General features: G+C 42.5%; 1 protein-coding gene and 1 non-coding gene across 2 annotated transcripts; one reads left to right on the top strand and one right to left on the bottom strand.

Annotated features, from left to right (window-relative positions):
• Positions 1-411: 411 nt before the first annotated feature.
• Positions 412-13,242, bottom strand: LOC121276303 (serum paraoxonase/arylesterase 2-like). The gene is made up of 6 exons (XM_041184564.1): positions 13,098-13,242; positions 7,453-7,523; positions 5,575-5,630; positions 4,069-4,234; positions 3,660-3,786; positions 412-616 (listed from the first exon to the last, which is right to left on the bottom strand). Exons 1-6 carry the CDS (start codon positions 13,169-13,171, stop codon positions 412-414), a joined length of 699 nt encoding a protein of 232 aa, XP_041040498.1. The 5' UTR covers positions 13,172-13,242.
• Positions 13,243-14,207: 965 nt separating this feature from the next.
• On the top strand, positions 14,208-14,326 carry LOC121276643. Its single transcript, XR_005942714.1, has one exon. It is a non-coding gene; the product is annotated as a 5S ribosomal RNA (ribosomal RNA).
• Positions 14,327-24,217: the final 9,891 nt, after the last annotated feature.

Below are 24,217 nucleotides of genomic sequence, written 5' to 3'. Positions count from 1 at the left end.
GGTGGTCTACCACAAAAGGATCATTATCTAAGGATATGGGATAGGCCAGTTAGGACTGAGATGAGGAGGAATTTCTTCAGAGGGTGAAGGACCTGTGGAATTCTCTACAGCAGAAAGCTGTGGAGGCCAAGTCACTGAATATATTTAAGGTAAGAGTTAGATTTCTGGGCTCTAAAGGTGTCAAGGGGTACAGGGACAGAGCGGGAGTATGGCGTTGAAGTGGAGGATCAGCCATGATCACATTGAATGGTGGAGCAGACTCAAAGGGCCAAATGACCTACTCCTGTTCCTATTTTCTATGTTTCTATGTATGACATCTCACTCTGCACTTGCTCTATGTGAAAATATCAATTCATTTACACAAATTTCCTTTGATCACAGCCAGTCAGTAAGAAATGAAACTATCAGAACTTACCTTTTGTCGGGGGAAACATTAATCCCATTAGCAACTCTAAATCCTGTTGCCGCCACTTTTACCTCAGAGGGACTGTAGTAAACAACACTGCACCATGAGAAGCCAAGAACAAACTCCAAAGTCTTTAGGGTTTCATGAGCAAAATAGTGGTCATTTGTGGCATAGAAACTGTCAGAGCTTAGTGCTACAATATCATTCACACTAGAAGAAAAGAAAAGAAATTAACTTGTAAAACTGGGAAAAAAATTATATATTAAGTTGTACCACAAAATGGTTCCACAATATTCTTGGGGGTTGACCTGCAAAGAACAAAATTTCTCAAAAAATGCCTAAATTGTATAAATAGGTTATAAGCAAAAAGCAGAAAACTGCAGATGCTGGAAATCCAAAACAAAAATAAAAATAAAAATACCTGGAAAAACTCAGCAGGTCTGGCAGCATCTGCGAAGAGGAACACAATTAACGTTTTGAGTCCGTATGACTGGAAACAAAACTAAGTGAAAATAGAAGAGGTGAATTATTAACGGGTTTTGGGGAGGGGGGGCAGCAGGCGGTGTGGGACAGGTAGAGCTGGATAGTGGGCCAGTGATAGGTGGAGATAGCCAGAAGATGTCTAGACAAAAGGAGAAAGAGGTGTTGAAGGTGGTGATATTATCTAAGCAATGTGCTAATTAAGGGTAGAAAGCAAGACAAGCAAGGTACAGATAGCCCTAGTGGGGTTGGGGTGGAGGGAAGGGAAGGGATCAAAATAGGCTAAAAGGTAGGGATAAAACAAATGGATGGAAATACATTTAAAAATAATGGAAATAGGTGGGAAAAGAAAAATCTATATAAATTATTGGAAAAAAAAAGGTGGGTGGGGGGAGATCGGAAAGGGGGTGGGGATTGAGGAGAGGGTGCATGATCTGAAGTTGTTGAACTCAATATTCAGTCCTGAAGGCTGTAAAGTGCCTAGTCGGAAGGTGAGGTGCTGTTCCTCCAGTTTGCATTGAGCTTCACTAGAATAATGCAGCAGGCCAAGGACGGACATGTGGGCACGAGAGCAGGGTGGAGTGTTGAAATAGCAAGCAACAGGGAGGTCTGGGTCATGCTTGCAGACAGGCCGAAGGTGTTCTGCAAAGCGGTCACTCAGTCTGTGTTTGGTCATCCAATGTAGAGGAAACCGCATTGGGAGCAATGAATGCAATAGACTAAATTGAGGGAAGTGTAAGTGAAATAGTGCTTCACTTGAAAGGAGTGTTTGAGCCCTTGGACGGTGAGGAGAGGGGAAGTAAAGGGGCAGATGTTGCACCTTCTGCGGTTGCATAGGAAGGTGCCATGGGAGGTGGTTGAGGTGTAGGGGGTGATGGAAGAGTGGACCAGGGTGTCCCAGAGGGACTGCGAAGGCTGGTGGGGTGATAAGTGAGGACAAGGGGGACCCTATCATGTTACTGGGAGGGAGAGGAAGGAGTGAGGGCGGATGCACGGGAGATGGGCCAGACATGATTGAGGGCCCTGTCAACCACTGTGGGTGGAAAACCTCGGTTAAGGAAGAAGGAAGATATGTCAGAGGAATTGTTTTTGAAAGTGGCATCATCAGAACAGATGCGACGGAGGCGAAGGAACTGAGAGAATTCGAAGGAGTCCTTACAGGAAGTGGGGTGTGAAGAGCTGTAGTCGAGGTAGCTGTGGGAGTCGGTTGGCTTGTAATGAATATTGGTGGACAGTCTATCACCAGAAATTGAGACAGAGATGTCAACAAGGGTCAGAAATGGACCATGTGAAAATGAAGGAGGGGTGGAAATTGGAAGCAAAATTAATCTGGGCAAAATTAGTCTGGACCTGGAAAAATGTATTAATTTTGTGGTGGTTGACAAGGCCCTCAACTGTGTCCGGCCCATCTCCCGCGCAACTGCCCTCACACCTTCCCCTCCCTCCCAGAAACATGATGGGGTCCCCCTTGTCCTCACTTATCACCCCACCAGCCTCTGCATTCAAAGGATCATCCTCTGCTATTTCCGCCAACTCCAGCATGATGCCACCACCAAACACATCTTCCCTTCACCACGCGCATCCCCCCCCCCCCCCCGACCCCCCCCACCTCCGGGCAGCATTATGCAGGGATCGTTCCCTCTGGGACACCCTGGTCCACTCCTCCATCATCCCTACACCTCAAGCCCTCCCAAGGCACCTTCCCATGCAACCGTAGAAGGTGCAACACCTGCCCCTTTACTTCCCCTCTCCTCACCGTCCAAGGGCCCAAACACTCTTTTCAAGTGAAGCAGCATTTCACTTGCACTCCCCTCAATTTAGTCTACTGCATTCATTGCTCCCAATGCGGTTTCCTCTACGTTGGACAGACCAAACGCAGGCTGGGTGACCGCTTTATAGAACACCTTCAGTCTTTCCGCAAGCATGACTCAGACCTCCCTGTCGCTTGCCATTTCAACATTCCACCCTGCTCTCTTGCCCACATGTCCATCCTTGGCCTGCTGCATTGTTCCAGTGAAACTCAACGCAAACTGAAGGAACAGCACCTCATCTTCCGATTAGGCACTTCACAGCCTTCCGGACTGAATATAAGTGGAGATGGTGGAGGTAATGGATGCAATAAAAATTGATAGGCAGGATATACTGGAAAGGCTGACTGAACTTAGAGTGGATAGGTTGCCTGGTCCAGCTTGCATCCCAGGTTGCTAAAGAAGCAAAAGGGGGGGAGACAACAGAAGGGCTGGTCATAATCTTCCTTTTATGTGGGAGAGTGGGAGAGTAATGTGACACCCTTATTCAATAAAGGGGGTGGGACAGTCCTGGTATCTAGTAATTAAATCTGAGAACTAATAAATTAGCTGAAGCATAGGAAACTAGTAGGTGTTATGTGAGGAGCAATTACGGAATGGGGTATGTACTGGATCCACTTGTTGCTTTTTATATAAAACAACCTGGATACGGAAATTAATGCAAATTGGTTAAATTTGCAGATGATATGGAACTAGGATGGACAGTGGACAGCTTGAACAAAATAAATTGGACAGAAATGCATCTGGCCAGAACAATTTACCCATTACCTTCAAATTTTAAAAAACTGTATCTACTTCAAAACACAAATGATGCATGCTACATTTGTCACTATTGGCTTACACAGTTGGACATGTTTAAGTCTTTCAGTTGCAGCTAATTTTTAGTTCAACCATCTTTTAAAAAAAATTTTTCACATCAAATTGCCTGTCAATCAACAACCAACATCTTCAGTTTCTCAATGTACCTGTGTAAAAGTTCATGTTGGATGGTCTTTAAATGAATTAGACTATTTTGGTCCTCTTCAAACATAAAAACCTCCACTGTGGTAATATTCCGTGGATGATTCACAACAAAAACATACACAGTACCATCTAGAAATGAAGCAGAGTGTTAGTGAACCCATGTAATGCTAAGAACATTGTTGTATGCTCAAATAGACATTAAATATATTGACAGGATTTGGGTGTGTACAAGAGTTAACATATTCATCATTTGTAATTATGTTCTTATTGCCAAACAACAGGAAAATGTCAAAATAAGTCTTACATAAATTGGCAAACTATCAAACATCTTTCCACTTTCACCTTATTGATTAATAGTACTCCTCTGATCCAAAGTTCTCCCAAGTAAACAGTAACTTTCTTGACACCTACCTTCATCTATATATGTACTCAATCCATGTGGATTAAAGGATTCCACATCAAACCCACGACTGATTCTCAGTTCAACAGCTGTCAGGGTTGGTTTATTTAGATCCACTAGGAGAATCTGCCCTGGTCGATCACTGTCAAAGTTAGGCAGTGATGGGTACTTCAGGCCCTTAAAGCAAATGTAAAAGCAAGAAATAAGTAATAAAAATATGTTCAATGCGAAGCAATAGAATTTAAATCTCTAGGCATATAATAATCTGTACTTTTCAGAATTTTAAATTACAATTAGTCTTCAAAGTTATTACTGCAAATAAGTTTTGTCATTTTGCACAAGCACTTAGCCTGTCTTCGACAGATACAAGTAACAGTGTAACTTAAAAGTACAGTACTGTAAAATGGGTACAGTATCAAGCAGCATAATCAGAACATGGCTCACACATCACACCAGCCAACCAATGGAAGCTAATGTCAAAGCTTTGTTAGAACATAATATGGTGATCAACGCACCCTCTAATTTTTTTTTTTGAAATGCATGGGTAATTTAAGTGAGTTGTCCCTTTAAATTTGTGTGGTCATACACATGCAATAACTTTTGAGTGACAAACTTGTGCACCACCTGTGCATCGAGTCTCTGTCTGGTTGCAGCTCAGAGGGAACATTGATATGATATACAGATTTAAACTGTGGTACCAGTTGATCTATGTAACATTTCCAAATCAAATTACAAAATTTAACATAAAACCCTCCATAAACCAGAGAACGTTTAAATTTATCTTAAAAAGTTTGATAAAATTTTAAATGGGAAAATTGACTCCTTTGAGAGAAATATCCTGCCCCAGGTTAAGAGGCTAAACTATATATGGTGTTCAAAATAAGTCATTTTGATAAAGCATGCTGGTGAAATGAACTTCTATTAGTCAGCAAGCCGATAATTTAAAGGCTTATATTCAAGACCTTAACTACTCCATTTATGGTTTTGGTTAAGTGACTCTTTATATTTACAAGAGACAACATTGGAAGCAGAACTAGTGCAATTGGCTTTTCAAAGGGAGGATTTTTATATTAAAAAAATAACAGCACAATGGGACTAAATGAATAACTATCAGAGGGCCAGCATGGGGCTAAAATGACCTCCATCTGTGCAAAAAATTCTGATTCTAACCCCTTCACAAATGTCAAAATACATTTCTAATCTAATGTATTTTTAAACAGTGCACTTATACCGTTTTACTATTTCTAGGTATTGAAGAGTAAAACAGTATCGCTTTACAGATTTAAGTAGATATTTTTAATCAAGTGAATGTGTAGCATTGTATGGACATTCAAAATAAAAACCATTATATTAGAGGATATTTGCATTATCACTGCTCATGTTTGATAGGTTCATAAGGGAAAAGGAAACATACTACCATTATATATGCCCAGTTTAGTTTATGTAAACATTTTCTAATACCTTCCAATTATAGTTTCTTTAAAAAAGCATTAGATAAATATCAAGTGCAGACTTACAGAGCTGATAAGGGCCAACCCTCCAGGGAGAATGTTAATATCTTCAGAACCATGCTCTGGAACAGGAAAATATTTAATTCATTTAAAAAAATCAGTCAATGAGATGACACACTATGGCTTCAAAAGTGTTACCAAACAGCTATCATCATCAAGAATAGAATCAAGCTGCAAGACAAACTGAAACAGAATGGAAAGAGACATCTGGCAGAGGTGTTTCCAGAGAATGTCCAACAGCCAGTACTGAATCTCAATTATACAGAACTTTGGAATGTATTAAATAAGGAGAAGCATTGTAGCAGACTTCATGGGGACCGATACGGGCTCGTGAAATGAGTAGACAATGAGCAGATTTAATCTAATGTGGATGAACATGAAGTGACTCAGGGGAAACACATGGAGAGAGACTATAAATGGCACTATTTTGGAGGGTGCAAGAGCAGAGGGACCTGGGAGTGTAAATTTGTAAATCATTAAAAAGGTGATAAGGCAAGTTGATAAGACAGTCAAGTGCATGGAATGCTTCACATTTAATGCAAAGCTGAGATTGTTCACTTTAGAAAAAGGTTAAGGGGAAGGCAAAGGAAAACATTAAAAATTTAGGGTTTTGATAGACCCAGCAGGGCAAAACAATTTCCCCTTCCTATAACCTTCTCCAATCTGAAATAAGCAACCCCAATTTCTCTAGTCACTGCACATGACTGAAGTCCCTCATGCTTGGTATCACTCTACACCCTGATTAAGGTTTTGATATTCTTCCTAAAGTGTAATACCCAGAATTGGACACAACCCTCTAACATAACCTGTAGTTTATAAAGATTCAGCACACCACCCTCCCACCCCCCGCCTCTATTGAGAGCGCCTAGGATTCACCCTTTAGTCATGATATTGCCAAGTTTTATGTCAACTGGTAGCTTTGAAACCAAACCCTAAATCCCCAATCCAGGTTATAAAAGAGTAGAAGTACTAATACTGATCCCTGGGAGACACCATTGTATTTTTCCTTCAGTTCAAAAAAAAAACATTCACTACTACTGTTTTCGGTCTCATAGCCAATTTCATATTCACATCATCAGTTTCCCTTTAAACTCATGGAGTTTCAATTTTGCTAACAAGCTTGTTATGATGTGGCATTTTATCAAATGTTATTTCAAAGACATTATGTACATCAACCTCACTGCCTTCATTAACCCTCTGTTACTTCAAAAAAAATCCTCAGGTTAATCCAACATAATTTGCCTTTAATCAACCCATATTTGGCTGTCATTGATTAACCTGTATTTTTTGAAGTGACAAATTTTGTCTCAGCTTATTGTTTAAACTTCTGTTCATCACTGACTGGCTTGTAATCTTTTTTTGACCAGGAGTTTCCCCTGGTATCATGCCCATGTCCAAGGAGGATTAAAGATTGTGGGCAGATCCACTGCTATCTCCTTTGCTTCCTTCAACAATCTAGACCCAGTGATTTAAGCAGTGCTAACTTTAATTAACTCCTCTATTTTTATCTTGTCCAATTTCTCTAGTACTTCCTTTACTGTAACATTGACACCATTCTCTATTTAGGACACATTAAATGTACTCACTTAGAACTTTAATTACACCCGGTCTCTACAAAATCTCCTATTTTTGCTCCTTAATCAGCCCCACACTCCCTTTAATGTTGTCCGTTAACTCATTCTCATGCACTCTTTGCCCCTTTTATTTTCTACTGTGACCACTGTCTGTGCAGATGCTGCTTGGGTACAGTCTTTCCTATCTACATGAAACCCATCACACCAAACCAATTATCTTGGAATCAATGTTTGATGTTTTAAATTTTACCTTTCAATTTTTGTAATTTCTCTTTACAGGTGAATACAAGTAAATAACAGAACTACATACCAATTCCTTTGATCAGATGGCAATTACCAGGCTCAACCAGATCCAGCTCTCTGAATACTCCCATCTTATTGCTGCAAACCAATGGAAACAACAATAATTTAACAGTCTGCTTAAATATATTGGAGTGGATTTTTATTTTGATTGAAAAATCAGTTTTCATGCAGGCATGTTGAAAATCTACCTCATTAGATGGGAATAGCAAAGTTCCCAATCAAGTCTTTCAGGCACTAAATAGATTTGTCTACAGAAGCTAACTGGACACAAAGCCCAGGTGATTCAGATTGCCATGCTGATGAGCTTAGATGGGAAGAGTACAGAGGAAGCCATTGTGATGGGTTTCCAAAAAGGTCACTGAATATCACAGACAGGTGGGTTAGTCTGCCAGGGTCCAGGAGAGAAAGAGCTGCTAGATGCCAAAAGTCTCTATGGTTTACTGTGACGGAATGTGGGTGGAAGCTCATACTTGGATTGAAAAGACCAAATTCATGAGGAGCTAAAACAAAGCTCGAAAATTTGCCTTTGCACTAGAGGGAGGATCTTCAGTAATAATCTCACCGTGAAGGACAGTTCTTTGGTTAGAAGCTACCAGGCTGAGAAAGAAAAAGAAGTAAACCCTTTGGAACTAAAAATCATTTAGCACTGATTCTGGAAGAACTGAATGTCTACTTAGAAGATAGTGTAATGTATAGTTGTGAAATATTTTTCCAGATATGTTAAAAGCTCTGTTCTGCAGTTTAAATATAAGTTAACTACAAAAATATTATTTAGTCAATAGTATTTTGTCTGTTACAGTAAGCATCTTAAAACATGAAATTTTCTGTCATCCACAAGATAACTTTTTAAAAAATTCAACTTCCAATTAAAGGCATCAGTCTCCATGGGGATCATGAGAGTGCATAGTATAGATCAAATAAACCAAATTCCATTGCATGTGCTTTCTGAGTGCCTTTCAATCCACCCTCCACAAAAAAAGTGCAGGTGACAGTTTTAGTATTGTATGTGGAGCATTAGTACAAGTTAAAACCCCTAAGCTGTATTATTACTTAAACAGATATCAGGCAGGGAAATGTTAATGGAGGCACTTGCAGGAGACACTAAATGTGTGTATAATGCAAAAACCTAAAATTTGTAACTTCATCTCATTCATGAATAGACAGAAAATACAATATTGCTCAATAGACACTGGTCAGGTTGAAGCAGTTGGGATTAAGATCACAATCACACAGTGCAGAAGAGGCCCTTCAGCCCATCATGTCTGCACCAACACGTGAGAAACACCTGACCTACCTACTCCCATGATTGATGTTACCGATTCTCCCTCTTAATATTTCCATTTCCAACATAGCAACTGAACCAAAGTGGAATTTGCACTCGAGTAACAAGCACACTACATCATTGCCAAACACAGGTCATGTTTCAGAGTATAGTCATGCAACAGTTACTTGTATCCCCAAAGTTTAAACGAGATAGCTGAGCAAATATTCAGTATATTACTAAATAAGTCAACATGCAAGAGAATAATCAGATAACAATGGTCACTTTGTTATAACCAATGAAACCAAAGTATATAGGCAGAGTCCAGTCTGCACTCAAACCAGCCCACATTTGCAAAACCCAAAACAGCTACTGTTGGATGCGATTCCAACATTGTCCAGCAAGTGCTGAATGTTGAGTATGCTAATAGCTACACTAACAAGCAATTTAAGATAATCAGTCAAACTCATACTACGGCTCATTTATGCTTGCTAGAAGTGCATACATTCATATGCAGAGACCCATTCTCTGCAAACAGAAGTCCAAACCTTTTGCCATTTTTGAATTACCCAGGAGCTTGCGAAGCTTTTAGTTTCCCTGTTGCTTTCTCCATGGCATTGCCTCAGCTAGAGTCAGCTAACCAATCAGCACCTTCTTCTCAAAGTATAAATTGCTGCGATTGTTTGAAATTTGGCATTCTTGTCCCAATGAGTTCAAGATGAAAAGCTTCAGCAACATCTCTCTTTTCAGCAATACTTTGACAGTTTATTCTAAAGAATTAACCTTTCCAAATAAGCATCTTGCTTATAAACCCATTAGGTCCACTGGCATACTTGAGGCCTTCCATGACCAGTGAGCACTGCAGGAGCTGGAGTGTTTCTTCACCCCACAAAATTATATTTAGATTTAGTTACTCACGTTTCCTTTGGAATTTTGTTTCAGTTACAGTGCCCTTTAAGAGGCTATTACTTCAATTTGATTTGTTAATTTGCTCATTTGTTTTATAAAGAATGACTTTAAGGAGTGGCTCTTCAGTTAATTGGTTTATTTAACTATTTGTTTTGCTCAAGAGTTGAGACACTTGCCTGCTTAAGGAGCTGTTAGTTAAATTTGTTTAATTAAAATAGTTTTTTTTTAATTCATTCACAGGATGTGGGCTTCGCTGTCTGGGCCAGCATTTATTGGCCATCCCTAGTTGCCCTCGAGAAGGGCACCTTATTGATATACTCGAGTATAAATCCATTAGCTTCCACTATTTCCAAAACCTGCCTTACTCATCTCCCTCATCCTGCTCTCCCCACTTTTTATAAACAATGCTCTTTAGGGTTTTATCCTTTCTTTTTAAAGAAAAAGCCTGCACTTGAAATGTTAACCTGTCTTCATCAAAAATATTGAGACTTCCCACATTTACAGCCCTTTTGTTTTTATTACTGGCCAAATTACTCCAGCTGTCATATCACTTTCTACAACATAAATCAGGCACTGTGGGCCATCATCAGAACTTCAGTCAACCACCATCTACAATCTCATGGTCCAGCGTATCCCAAACTTTACCATTACCACCAGGCCAGTGGACCAACCCTGGTTCAACAAGGAGTGCAGGAGAGCACACCAGATATACTAAAAATGAGACAGCAACCTCGTGAAACTACAACACAGGACTACATGCATGCCAAACAACTGTCTATTGTAAACTTCTTCCACCATGTGATCCCACAACCAACAGATCAGATCAAAGTTCTGCAGTCCTCCCACATCCAGTTATTAATGGTGGACAATGAAACAACTAGCCAGAGGAGGAGACTCCACAAACAGCCCCATCCTCAATGATGGGGGAGCCCAGCATGTCAGTGCAAAAGATGAGGCTGAAACATTTGCAACCATCTTCAGCCAGAAATGTCAATTGGATGATCTATTCAGCCTCCTCCAGAGTTCCCCAACATCATAGATGACAGTTTTTGGCCATGCTGCTAATCAAATACAGCTACAACACTGGCATCCACCAAACAAAATGGAACATGGCCCAGGTGTGTCCTGCCTACAAAAGCAAGACAAATCTAATCCAGCCAATTAACAGTCTACTCTCAAAGTGATGGAAGCTGGCAGTTAAAGTGCTATAAAGTGACACTTACAATCAATGAGGATGTTCGCTTGTGCAGTTTTCAGTTCCATTTGTCGACTACTCAGATACTGATCACTGTGTCCAAATGCAGCAAGCCCTAGACAGCATTCAGGCTGATTGTTGAAGGACAAATGGTACTTGCTCCCAAGATAGAATCGAATCACCTCCCTTTGATGTTCAATGGCATTACCATCACTGAATACCCCATCAACAATATGCTGGGGGTTGTAACTGACTAGAAAGTTAACTAGACCAGCCATATAAATACTATGGCTACAGGAGCAGGTCAGAGGCTGGGAATTCTGCAGCAATCATCTGACTTTCCAAAGCTTGTACACCATCTACAAGGCACTAGTCAGGAATGTGATAGAATTCTTTCCACTTGCCTGGATGAGTGCAGTTCCCACAAACTCAAGAAGCTCAACACCATCCAGGACAAAGCAACCAGCTTGATTGGCACCCCATCTACCAACATTCACTCTCTCCACCATTGACACACAGTGAGAGCAGTGTGTACCATCTACAAGATCCACTGCATCAACTCAAAGTTTTTTCGACAGCATCTTCCAAACATAACAGGAGTAGGCCATTCGGCCCCGTCTAGCCTGCTCCACCATTCAATTAGATCATGGCTGATCATCTCCCTCAACACCACTTTCCCACACTATCTCCATATCCCTTGATGTCAGTAATATCCAAAAAATTAATTTCTGTCTTGAACATGCTCAATGATTGAGCTTCCACAGCCCTCTGGGCTAGAGAATTCCAAAGACTCACCACTGTCTGAGTGAAGAAATTCCTCCTCATCTCAGTCTTAAATGGCCATGACATCTACAACCTGGAGGGACAAGGAAGCAGATGCATGGGAACACCATCATCTGCAAGTTCCTTTCCAAGATACTCACCATTCTGATTTGGAACTATCCTTACAGCATTGCAGTTGTACCTATAACACATGAGAGTGCAGCAGTTCAAGGAAGTGTTCACCACTATCTTCTCAAGGGCAATTAGGGATGCGCAACAAATGTTGGGATAGCCAGCAATGTTCACATCCATTAAAAGATTAAAATAAAGCCTCAGGTATACATAATTATTGCGACACGTCCTGAAACATATTGCTTTCGGCACCTATTTGTCATGATTATAACTATTGCACATTTATTTCAATTTCCAGTGACTCATGAGTTGACAGGGCTTATCTGTCTCCAATGCCTCCCAGCTTTCCGAGATTGCTCTGCACAGTAGCACCTGACCTTGGGAGATTTAGGAGTCAGGTCTGCTCTCTTCATTGCGTCAGCAAACCCACGTGGATTTTAAAAACAAACACTCAATGCACTCGAAGTGCTTTAAACGGGCGCTCTGTAACAGCCAGGGATGTAGCGTCTATCGTTACCAGCTTGCAACCTCTAGAAAAGGGCTTCCCAAACCATGGTTCGTAACCCCAGTGAAAACTTCGTGGCTGTGAGGCAGCAACGGTTGCCCGTGGAGCTCCGTCCGAGTGTTAACAGCTGTGAGGCCCCTTTAAACCCTGGCGTTTGAACGATCAACGTGGCCTAATCATTTGATCTTTGAGGCCAGAGATTCCTGCTCCAAACAAGACAGTGAAAAAAGGGGCTTTTAAGCCCAGCAGTTCAAACAGCCATTTGTTCTCACAGCTCTCCCCACCCTACCCTTAGTTATCTCCATTCTCACAGCTACTCACACCGCACCCTCACCGCTCCTAGCCTCCAATCCCCTGCTCTCCACCCGGTTCAACCCCACCCCCATTCTGGCATCACAGCAATTTCAACCTCAAATTGGGAAAATGTTTGGGTAGCAAACTAGGACTCCAACCAGCAATGTGTTCCCAATGTTCCCACATCCTGAATGTTTTCAGAGCCTAGGTCAACTCTCCCATATCAGTGAGTGAGTGTGCGCGCGCGTGGGAGGGACAAATGACTCACCTCCCACTCATCAGCCCACTCAAACTTGAAGGCGAGTCGGCCGCAATTTTGGGTGGGTGGGTTATGACCCTTCATTTCGGAGCCACGTTTTGAAGGAGAAATTACAATTGGAGCAATAGACTGCACATCAATTTTGAATCGTAAGCCATATTTATAATCAAAGCTATCGCCCTCATTTGTCGACCTGAGCCAGTTGCACATTAACCTCGCCCCTTTCTGGGGACGGAGCCAGAACTTCACACTTCTTCAAATAAAAAAAAATCCCACAATCTTCCCGTCCATCCTTTCTCACTTTCGTCCAACTTGGAAAAGTATGCAGAAATTACCAGAGGTCTACGAGCCGGTACGCGACCACAGAAAGTATCACCGTGAAAAGAGCAAGTATCACCCGTTTCCCCATTGCCAGGCTCCGTCTGTCAGAAGTAATGAAGAACTCGGGCAAAGTGAGTACTAATTTTAACCAGCTCAGAAACCGCCCCGATCACCTGATTAAATGGATATGGGAGATAACATTTTAAAGGGCGTTGACGGCTGCTGGTTGTGTCATCGTTAACATGTAATCGGAATTTACTACCTGAATTAGTTGATTACAATTTTTTGAAAATGAATTTTTGTCCTGTGGAAATGGAAACAGTTAGTATGGATACTGAGATGAAAGCAAAATACTGCGGATGCTGGAAATTTAGAACGAAAACAATAATACTGGAAAAACTCAGCAAGTCTGATAGCACCTGCGGAGAGGGATATAGTTAACATTTCGAGTCCGAATGACCCTTCTGGAAACGTTAACTGTATCCCTCTCCGCGGATGCTGTCAGACCTGCTGAGTTTTTCCAGGTATTTTTGTTTTTATTCTAGCATGAGTACTGATAATCCTCGCAAACTGTCACTGGCGCATATGACCGCCCAGCCATCATTTTGTGCATGCCATTCTATGAATTGTTATGCGCCTATCTTACATCATCTGAATTTTGCGACAAGTCGGCAGGAGAGGGGGGTGGATAGGGGAAACGAGGATACTTCATCCCTGGGAATGTTATTTTAATTTCTCCTTTAAAGTTTTTATTACTATGCATTAGTGGTGCTCCTTTACAATGGGGCATTTAGTTCCTCCTGATTACAACCTAAAGGTTGGTTGAAAGGAGCTAGACCTACTTAAAATTATATGTCAGTTAGGGTTCTGCAGGAACAGGGATTAGATTTGCAATGCCCTCAGTGCAGGAATTGTCAGTTTTGCTCTTTTGGTTAATCAATTAGGGTGATTAAATCATCAAATGGAAACACATTAACAATAATTAGGGCCCAATTTTAACTCACTCAAAACCCATTCAGTTACAGAGTTTAAGCTTGGCCTAAATAGCCAAGTGGTTATGGTACTGGGTTTGTAACCCCAAGATCAAGAGTTCAAATCTCACACTGGCAAAAACTATAAACTTTGCCTATGGCCATACTAGTCTGAAAACGCCCGATCTCGTCTGATCTCGGAAGCTAAGCAGACTCAGGCCTGGTTAGTACTTGGATGGGAGACTGCCTGGGAATACCAGGTGCAGTAGGCTTTAAGCTTGGCCTAAATAGCCAAGTGGTTATGGTACTGGGTTTGTAACCCCAAGATGGAAACAGGTTTACTCAAAAGAGTATCAAGAGTTCAAATCTCACAATGGCAAACTATGGAACAATGTGACTTCATCTGAAACAGATGGAAACAGGTTTGTACTCGAAAGAGTATCAAGAGTTCAAATCTCACAATGGCAAACTATGAAACAATGTAACTTCATCTGAAACAGATGGAAATTGCAGGGTCACTGGCCATAATTTATGTGCCTACGCACACAGGTGGCGACTTTCCGCCTTCAGACCCTGCAGCGATACCTCTACGTCGAGCCTCCTCCTAGATGGTGTGCCCTGATGACGTATTTCCTCCGTCAGGTGCACGGCCTGAATTATGACGTGCAGCTCCTGTTTATAGAACAGCTGGGCCTCGGTGGCTCCTTGCAGGCGTTGCCCGTCTTTTACCAGGACCTGATCAAAGTCTGGAAAGTGGTCGCCTCGCGACGCAGCTCTCCCCCGTCAGGAGTAGCGGCTATCGTCAGAGAGCCGCTGCTCAGGAATCCGCCCCTCCGTCCTTTTCAGTGGTTGGCGGAGAGGAGGGCTGTGGCTGCAGGGGTGACCAGAATCGGGGACGTGCTGGGTGGCGGAGGACTGGGCTGGATGCTCCCGCAGGAGTTGGCGCGACGCGCGTCTGTGAGTGTCCAGGTCGCAGCCGATGCCATCCAAGACCTGAGAACGGTCGTGCTCGGACCCGACGTTATTTTGGGTCTTGAGGCGGCCCAGGTGCGCGGTGGTCTTCTGTCTGAGCGTTCCCCTGTTCGGACGGAATTCCACATTGGCCCCAAGCCCCGAACCCTCCCTCGGGGGCTGGTGCCCCGCAATATGAGCCGCCTCGGGGACATGCCCTCTGTGCCTTTTGGCACGGCAAAGAGGAGCTTTTTGTACGGACTGCTGCTGCACACCTTCCATTTTCTCGCCCTTGTCCGTCGACCGGACAAGCCCTGGCGTGCCTTGTTGCCGTCCGGCGGCGGAGGCCCCCGATGGGAGGCCCTCTACGGAGGTGTCCTCCCCCTTTCTATCGGAGACCTGGGTTGGAGGGTGTTGCATGCAGCAGTCCCTTATAATAAGAGGATGCATTGGTTCGCGGACTCTCAGGACACGTGCCCTTTTTGCGGTCTTGTGGAGTCCGTGGACCATGTATACATAGGGTGTTGTAGGCTGCACTCCATTTTTAGTTATTTGAAAAACCTTTTATTGATGTTTTGTTTGCACTTCAGCCCCACGCTCCTGATCTATGGGCACCCGGTGCGGAAGGGGGTCGGGAAAGAGGAGGACCTCCTCGTGAACCTGGGCCTGGCCAAGTTGGCCATTAACAGGTCCAGGCAGCGGGCGATCGACGGGGGAGTACCGCCTGATTGTTTGTCCCTCTTCCGTGGCTACGTTCGCTGCCGGATGTCCCTGGAGAAGGAGCACGCGGTGTCTGCTGGCACTCTCGAGGCCTTCCGTGCTCGGTGGGCACCGCGGGGACTGGGGTGTTTTGTTGACCCCTTTAATCACATTTTGATTTAAAGTTTGTAAGTTTCCTTTAAACTTTGTTCTTGGTTTTACAGCTGACCTGAATTAGGGGCTGTGCCTGATTTATCCCAATTTTGTTGATTTGGTTTTCATTTAAAAGATTATCAAGAGTTCAAATCTCACAATGGCAAACTATGAAACAATGTAACTTCATCTGAAACAGATGGAAACAAGTTTGTACTCGAAAGAGTTACTCTCCCAGGGGGAAGGTGATGCAGGAATGCAGGAGTCATGCCAGGTGTCCAGCCAGCTGAGACCCCTGTCGCCTTCATTATGGCCCTCTACGGAGGTGTCCTCCCCCTTTCTATCGGGGACCTGGGTTGGAGGGTGTTGCATGCAGCAGTCCCTTATAATAAGAGGATGCATAGGTTCACGGACTCTCAGGACATGTGCCCTTTTTGCGGTCTTGTGGAGTCCGTGGACCATGTATACATAGGGTGTTGTAGGCTGCACTCCCTTTTTAGTTATTTGAAAAACCTTTTATTGATGTTTTGTTTGCACTTCAGCCCCACGCTCCTGATCTATGGGCACCCGGTGCGGAAGGGGGTCGGGAAGGAGGAGGACCTCCTCGTGAACCTGCTCCTGGGCCTGGCCAAGTTGGCCATTAACAGGTCCAGGCAGCGGGCGATCGACGGGGGAGTACAGCCCAATTGTTTGTCCCTCTTCCGTGGCTACGTTCGCTGCCGGATGTCCCTGGAGAAGGAGCACGCGGTGTCTGCTGGCACTCTCGAGGCCTTCCGTGCTCGGTGGGCACCGCGGGGACTGGGGTGTTTTGTTGACCCCTTTAATCACATTTTGATTTAAAGTTTGTAAGTTTCCTTTCAACTTTGTTCTTGGTTTTACAGCTGACCTGAATTAGGGGCTGTGCCTGATTTATCCCAATTTTGTTGATTTGGTTTTCATTTAAAAGATTATCAAGGGTTCAAATCTCTCAATGGCAAACTATGAAATAATGTAACTTCATCTGAATAGGAACAGATGGAAATGGGTTTGTACTCGAAAGAGTTAGAGTTTAAGTTCAAAGTTGCAATACTGTCCCCTCAACCCTGGAATCCACTCTTTTCCTTATTTCATCTCTCTCTGCCACTTTGTCCTGAAGTCAGAAATCAGAAGCTTAAGTGATGCTGATGTAATAATGATGTCAGATCACATGACTGAGAAGTGAGATCTGGAAGAGAGTGAAGATCCAACCTCATGTGGAGGGCTAAATGTGTAAATAATTGCTGTAAATACAGTTACGGCTAAAGAGACTACAGACTTGAGCAGCATAATTTTCAGAGACTAGACAATCCCTAAAAGCCCAGTCTAGACTCCAACCACAAAACAAAACATGGTGGCAGTGAGTAAACGGCCTAGTAATCATTAAAAGAAGCTACAGGGTTGGCAAGAGAAGAGATCACTGAAGGAAGGACAAAAGAGAAAAAAATCAAGAGTCATCAAGACTTCAGAATATTGTGAGAGCGGCAGATACCGAGCCAGAGACCAGACAGCAGTGAGCACAGTCCAGAAACAGCAAGCAGCAGCGGAGAGGCAGGAACAATTCCAGAGCTCAGCAGAAGCATCGAATCCACACTACCACTCCTGGAACCATTTCAGAATGCAGAAGGCTTACAACAGGCCCAGAACTGGGACAACTGGAGAAAAAGGTTCATGAGGTACAGAACTGCTTTGGGATTACACAAAAAAGATCAAAATGACCAGGTCAGTACACTATGCTGTAGGATCTATCACTGATGATGTGATAACAAATCGGGGAGTTAATGACATGCAAGCTTTCAACTCTTATTTTAGTGTCCATCAGAATTTAATAATCGAGAGGGCTATATTTGATAAAAGAAAGCAAAGGCCAGGTGAAAGCATAGATTCTTTCATCAGAAATCTCTAGAAGCTGGCAGGGAACTGTGATTATGGAATATTAAAAGACAAGCTGATTCATGGCAGAATCCAAGTAGGGATCCTAGATGAACCACAATCATATATGTTAGACAAAAGAGGAGTTAATGCCATTGATATCAGTGCAGATCGCGAGACAAACAGAACTTAGGAAACAGAATCGGCTGTTTGTTCGAGAGGAAATGGCGATCCCGTGGAGAAGATCAAGTGAGGCCATTCAGTTTGTAGGCCATAATAAAAGTACACCTAAGCCGGCCAAAACGGAAAAGCACACCAACCGTCATTCTGAAATGTCGCCAGTGTGATGGGAACAGACTGTATAAACAGGAAGAATGTCCAACGGGTGGCGGAGTGCCACACTGGAAAAATAGGCCACTTCAAAACCAAATATACTTCAAAAATGCCCCATCCACCACTACTCTCCTCCGTCTGGCTGAACTTGTTCTCTCACTAAACAATTTCTCCTTAAACTCATCTCACTTCCTCCAAATAAAAGGTGTGGCTATGGGTACCTGCCTGGGCCCCAGTTATGCCTGTCACTTTATGGGGTATGTGGAACATTCTTTGTTCCAGTCCTACTCAGGCCCCCTCCCACAATTCTTTCTCTGGTACTTCGATGACTGCTTCGGTGCCGCTTCATGCTCTTGTCTGGACCTGGAAAAATTTATTAATTTTGCTTCCAATTTCCACCGCTCCATCATTTTCACATGGTCCATCTCTGACACTTCCCTTCCTTGACCCCTCTGACTCCATTTCTGATAATAGACTGTCCACCAATACTCATTACAAGCCTACTGACTCCCACAGCTACCTTGACTACAGCTCTTCACACCCTGCTTCCTGTAAGGACTCCATCTCATTCTCTCAGTTCCTTCACCTCTGGTCGCATCTGTCCTGATGATGCCACTTTCCAAAACAGTTCCTCTGATATGTCTTCCTTCTTCTTTAACCGAGGTGTTCCACCCACGGTGGTTGACAGGGCCCTCAACAGTGTCCGGCCCATCTCCCGCACATCTGTCCTCACTCCTTCCTCTCCCTCTCAGAACCATGATAGGGTCACCCTTGTTCTCACTTATCACCCCACCAGTCTCTGCATTCAAAGGATCATCCTCCGTCATTTCCACCAACTCCAGCATGATGCCACCGCCAAATACATCTTCCCTTCATCCCCCTGGTGGCATTCCACAGGGATCATTCTCTCCGGGACACCCTGGTCCACTCCTCCATCACCCCTACACCTCTAACCCCCTCCCACGGCACCTTCCCATGCAACCGCAGAAGGTGTAACACCTGCCCCTTTACTTCCCCCCTCCTCACCGTCCAAGGGCCCAAACAATCCTTTCAAGTGAAGCAGCATTTCACTTGCACTTCCCTCAATTTAGTCTACTGCATTCGCTGCTCCCAGTGTGGTCTCCTCTACATTGGAGAGACCAAATGCAGACTGGATGAACGCTTTGTGGAACACCTTCAGTCTGTCTGCAAGCATGACCCAGATCTCCCTGTTGCTTGCCATTTCAACACACCACCCTGCTCTCAAGCCCACATGTCCGTCCTTGGCCTGCTGCATTGTTCCAGTGAAGCTCAAAGCAAACTGGAGGAATAGCACCTCATCTTCCAACTAAGCACTCTACAGCCTTCTGGACTTAACATTGAGTTCAACAACTTCAGATCATGAACTCTTTCCTCCATCCCCACCCCCTTTCCGATCCCCCTTTTTCCAATAATTTATAATTTAAAAAAATATATATTATTTTCCCACCTATTTTAAAATTTATTTTGATCTATCGTTTTATCTCCACCTTTTAGCCCATTTCGATCCACCCCCCCACCCCATCCTCACCAGGGTTATCTGTCACTTGCTCGTCCTGCTTTCCACCCTTAATGTCACCATTAGCACATTCCTTAGATAATATCACCACCGTCAACACCTCTTTGTCCTTTTGTCTATGAAATCTTTGGCAATCTCTTTGCCTCCACCTATCACTGGCCCTCTATCCAGCTCTACCTGTCCCACCCTCCTCAACCAGCGTATATTTTACCACTTTTCTATATTTCTTTAGTTCTGATGAAGTCATATGGACTCCAGACGTTAACTGTATTCCTCTCCGCAGATGCTGTCAGACCTGCTGAGATTTTCCAGCAATTTTTGTTTTTGTTTCAGATTTCTAGCATCCACAGTATTTTGCTTTTATGTACTTCAAAACTGTTTGTCACTCAAAAATGCTGACCAGCTGTAAAACAGGTTTTAAAACAGAGCTACATTCAAAAAGTGGAAGAGCCACAAGCAAAGGAATTAACTTTCTTGGGGGAAGTAAATGATACTGAAAACAAGTATTGGAGTTTTAAACTTGAAGTACATGGACACCCTACAGAGTTTAGATTAGACACAAGCATGAGTTTCTATTTTATCAGATGCAAATGGCTCACACAAATTACATTGCAACCCTCATCTATTAAATTGCAAGGATTGGGTAGGATGGGGGAGGCACTACATTAAAAGTAAAAAGCCAAATCATAGTGAAGCTGAAATATAAAGATAGAGAAATCCTCAAACCTTTCTGTCAGTCAAAATCAAGAGTGCTCTCTACTAAGCAGAAAGACATGCCTAAAACTGAAATTAATCCATAAAGTGGATGAAGTTACTGATGAGAACTACAGCAGTACATTTCAGAATGAATTTACAAAATTGTTTACAGGGCTAGGGAAGTTAAAGACCGAGTACCATATCACCCAATGAGCTGATGCTAAGCCAATTTGCCTCTTTAAACTGAGGAAAGTCCCTCACCCAGTCTTGAACAAAGTCAAGGGTGAAATTGAAAAGTTGCAGCAGCAAGGGGTTATCTCACCAGTCACCATACCAACAAAATGGTGTTCAGGGATGGTTACGGTCCCTAAGCCAAACAGCTCTGTAAGAATCTGCATGGATTTAACTCAATTAAACAAATCAGTGGAATGTGAGATTCATCCAATGGCTTCAGTTGCCTAACTGGCCAAGAGTACTTTGCTTTTCAAATTGGATATGAACAGTGGATTTCGGCAGCTGCCTCTGGACAAAAAATCCAGGTTACTGACCACATTTATAACATCATTCGTATTGCTCTTTTGGAATCATTACCCCTCTAGAAATTTTCCAGTGAACAATATCTCACACTTTAGAAGGCATGGAAGGAGTAAAATGCCACATGGACAACATACTTATGCATGGCTCCACAGAGAAAAGCATGACTGCAGAGCAGTCCTGAGTGTTTTACAGGATGCAAGCCTAACATTGAATGAAAAATGTGAGTCCGCCAAATCTTTGATCAAGTTTCTAGGTCACATGATACAAGCAACTGGAATCCCAGTTGATCCACAAAAAAATGAAAGCTATCAGAGAATTTCCACAACTCAGGAGCTTAACTGAGCTTCAAAGATTCCTCGGGATGGTCAACCAAGTAGGCAAGTTCCTTGTGAATTTAGTAGAGGTCAATAAGCCCTTGAGACAGCTTTTCAGACAGTGTCAACACTGGTACTGGAATGTAGACCAGCAAAACGCTTTTGAAAGGATTAAACAACTTTTAATTTCTTCTGAAATTTTGGCATATTATGACCCAGAATTACTAACCATAGCAGCAGCAGATGTATTGTCTACAGGTCTGGGGGCAGTTTTATTTAAAGTGCAGAGAACAGCAAGTGTAGACCAGTCTGCTATGCCTCTAGGTCACTAACAGAAACAGAACAATGATATGCCATGATAGAAAAGAAGCTTTGACAGCAAAGTGGGCGTGCAAAAGATTTTCAGACTATGTTACAGGATTACAGTTCAAAATTGAAACAGACCATAAACCACTAGTCACCCTTCTGAACATGAAATTGTGAAGATGCCATCCAGAATCCAGCAGTTCAGATTAAGATTGATGAGATATGACTCCATAACAGAGGATGTGCAAGGGAAATGTCAAACAACAGCGGACACACTGTCATGAAAACCATCAGAAGGAACGGAACAAGAGGATTTACATTTCATCAAAGATATTGAACCATGTACATGCTTAACCACTCAGCACTTACCAGCAGCAGCACGGAAATTTCAGGAAATTAGGCAAGCCCAAAAATGAGATGGATAATGTCTCCAAATGCAAGAATATTGTCTGCAAGGATGGCTAGGCTATATCTCCAGTAATCTGATACTAAGTCAGTACTTTGAACAGGTCAGGCACCTCACTATCATTGTTGACTACTCTTCAACAAGAGCATAGTTATACCGAGAGCACTTTGGCTTAATATTCTTCAAAGACTTCGCCAAGGTCATGTAGGAATAGCAAAATGTCATATGAGTGTGCAACAATCAGTCTATTGGCCAGATATTCCTTGCTTTAGAAGAAGTGATTTCTAACTATCTTATTTGTGCCCTAAATAGCCAAGAACAAAAAATAACCACTATTACCTTTCACCTTTCCATCAAGGCCATGGGAATGCCTGGGAATGGACTTCTTTGAATTTAAGGGGAAACCCTTCCTTGTTGTCATTGATTACTACTCACATCAGATTGAAGTAAACCGATTGCATAGCATCACAAGCAGTCATTCAGTCCCTCAGGAGAATTTATTCAACACATGGCATTCCAGACATTATCATGTCTGACAATGGGCCACAATTTGCAAATGAGCTAGTCCAAAATTTTAGAAACAAATATGGTTTTGTTCATGTAACCAGTTCACCTCACTGTTTGCAGGAAAGTGGAAAGGCTGAGAGAGGGATACGAATCGTAAAGGATTTATTAAAGAAAAACTAAGACCTTAATCTAGCTGTTCTGAGTTATCAATCCTCACCAATACTGAAGTTTCTCACCAATAGAGTTACTAAGGGGTAGGAGATTGAGAACACAGCTTCCATCTCTGACATAAAAACTCAGACCCAATATCACTGTGAACAACCATGAGAGGGTAAAATAGCATGAGGAAGAGTAGAGAAACAACCCGGTTTAGAACTAAAACTCACAGAGCACCTAAGTTACCAGTGCTGAAGCCCAGGGACAGAGTATGGACCTGAGACCAACAGAGGGAAGACATAATCATTGAAAACATAACCAAGATCGTACAGGATTGAGACAGACTAGGATATCATAAGGAGAAACTGCAGCGCCTTAACATTTTTGGAGAGAAAAACAATTGAAGCTTGGGCTTACTACTCAGATTCTGATGAAGAAGAAGAAAGACTTACTATAAGTTCTACAATCACCCAGAAGAAGAACACTCACACCGACAGAAGGGAGAGCACAGAAGGAAATCGGAAAAATCCTCAAAAGGAAATCGGAACAAGATTAGGGAGATTGGTCAAGGTACCTCAGAGACTAATCCTGTGAAGTCTGAGGCAAAACAGTGTCTAACATTAGATGTGATTCTGTGACTGGACAACACTTGTGAAACAATCCTGATTGTGCTAAGAATTACACTGACAACCAATTTAAGATTATCAGTTGGGCTTACAGCATGGCTCATTTAAGTGTGCCAGAAGCCACACATAGTCACACACAGGGCCCTGTCCTTTGCAGATAGAAGGAGCATGTCTACGCATTGTGCTTTTCCCAACTAAAAAGCTTGGGGGACAGCGATTCCCTGGTTCATACCATGTAGTAATGTTTTGACCAATATTATGAAACAGCAGCTGGTAAAGGCTGAGTTATTTAAAATCCCAGAAGGAAACTTTAAACAACTGTCATAACCTATATTTTCAATTGATATGTTTGAGATGTAGCTCTGAATTCAGAAATGAAAATCACCAAGCCTCAGGTTTTTTTATATAAATTAAACATTTATTAACTTAATGACAAATTTAAACACATAGACATCTACAAATTGCTACCATAATAACTATTAAACAAATCCCCAAATTAATCACTCCCAGGTAATCTTCCCCAAGGCAACAATAACCCATAGACTTAAACACACCAGGCAAAGCACATTTTATCTTACAAATTCAAAGTGATTTTCCTTTCAATTTGGTTCCTTCACACAGTTGTAGGCCTACAGGCAGCATCCCTCTCACCCACACACAAAACTCTTTCTGTATATACCTAGCCTTCCCTTTGAATGTAAATTCTCATTGTATCACCAGACCCTTTGAACTCCACCTCTTCTAACAATAAAATCCCTTTCATAGTTCCAATTTTATTGGTAGTATAAACATATTGCTTGGTGTCTCCTAGCTAGGTGTAACATTTCACCCCAGTTTTTAATGGTTTATTCAACAAAATGCAAATGTACCCTCTACCTTACTGTTTAACATCTCAAAACTACTATACGTCAAAGCACCTAGACTGGCTGGTTTTAATCCAATTAACACACACACACACCCTACTACAAGTCAAATTTAAAATAATTTCCAATAAGATTATATATGTTAATATCTTCATGACAACCAATCAAAGTCCACCTGCCAGGTTTGAATTT

Source organism: Carcharodon carcharias, chromosome 3 (genome assembly GCF_017639515.1).
Source record: "Carcharodon carcharias isolate sCarCar2 chromosome 3, sCarCar2.pri, whole genome shotgun sequence".
NCBI lineage: Eukaryota > Metazoa > Chordata > Chondrichthyes > Lamniformes > Lamnidae > Carcharodon > Carcharodon carcharias.
This window is presented reverse-complemented; position numbering and strand designations above follow the sequence as displayed.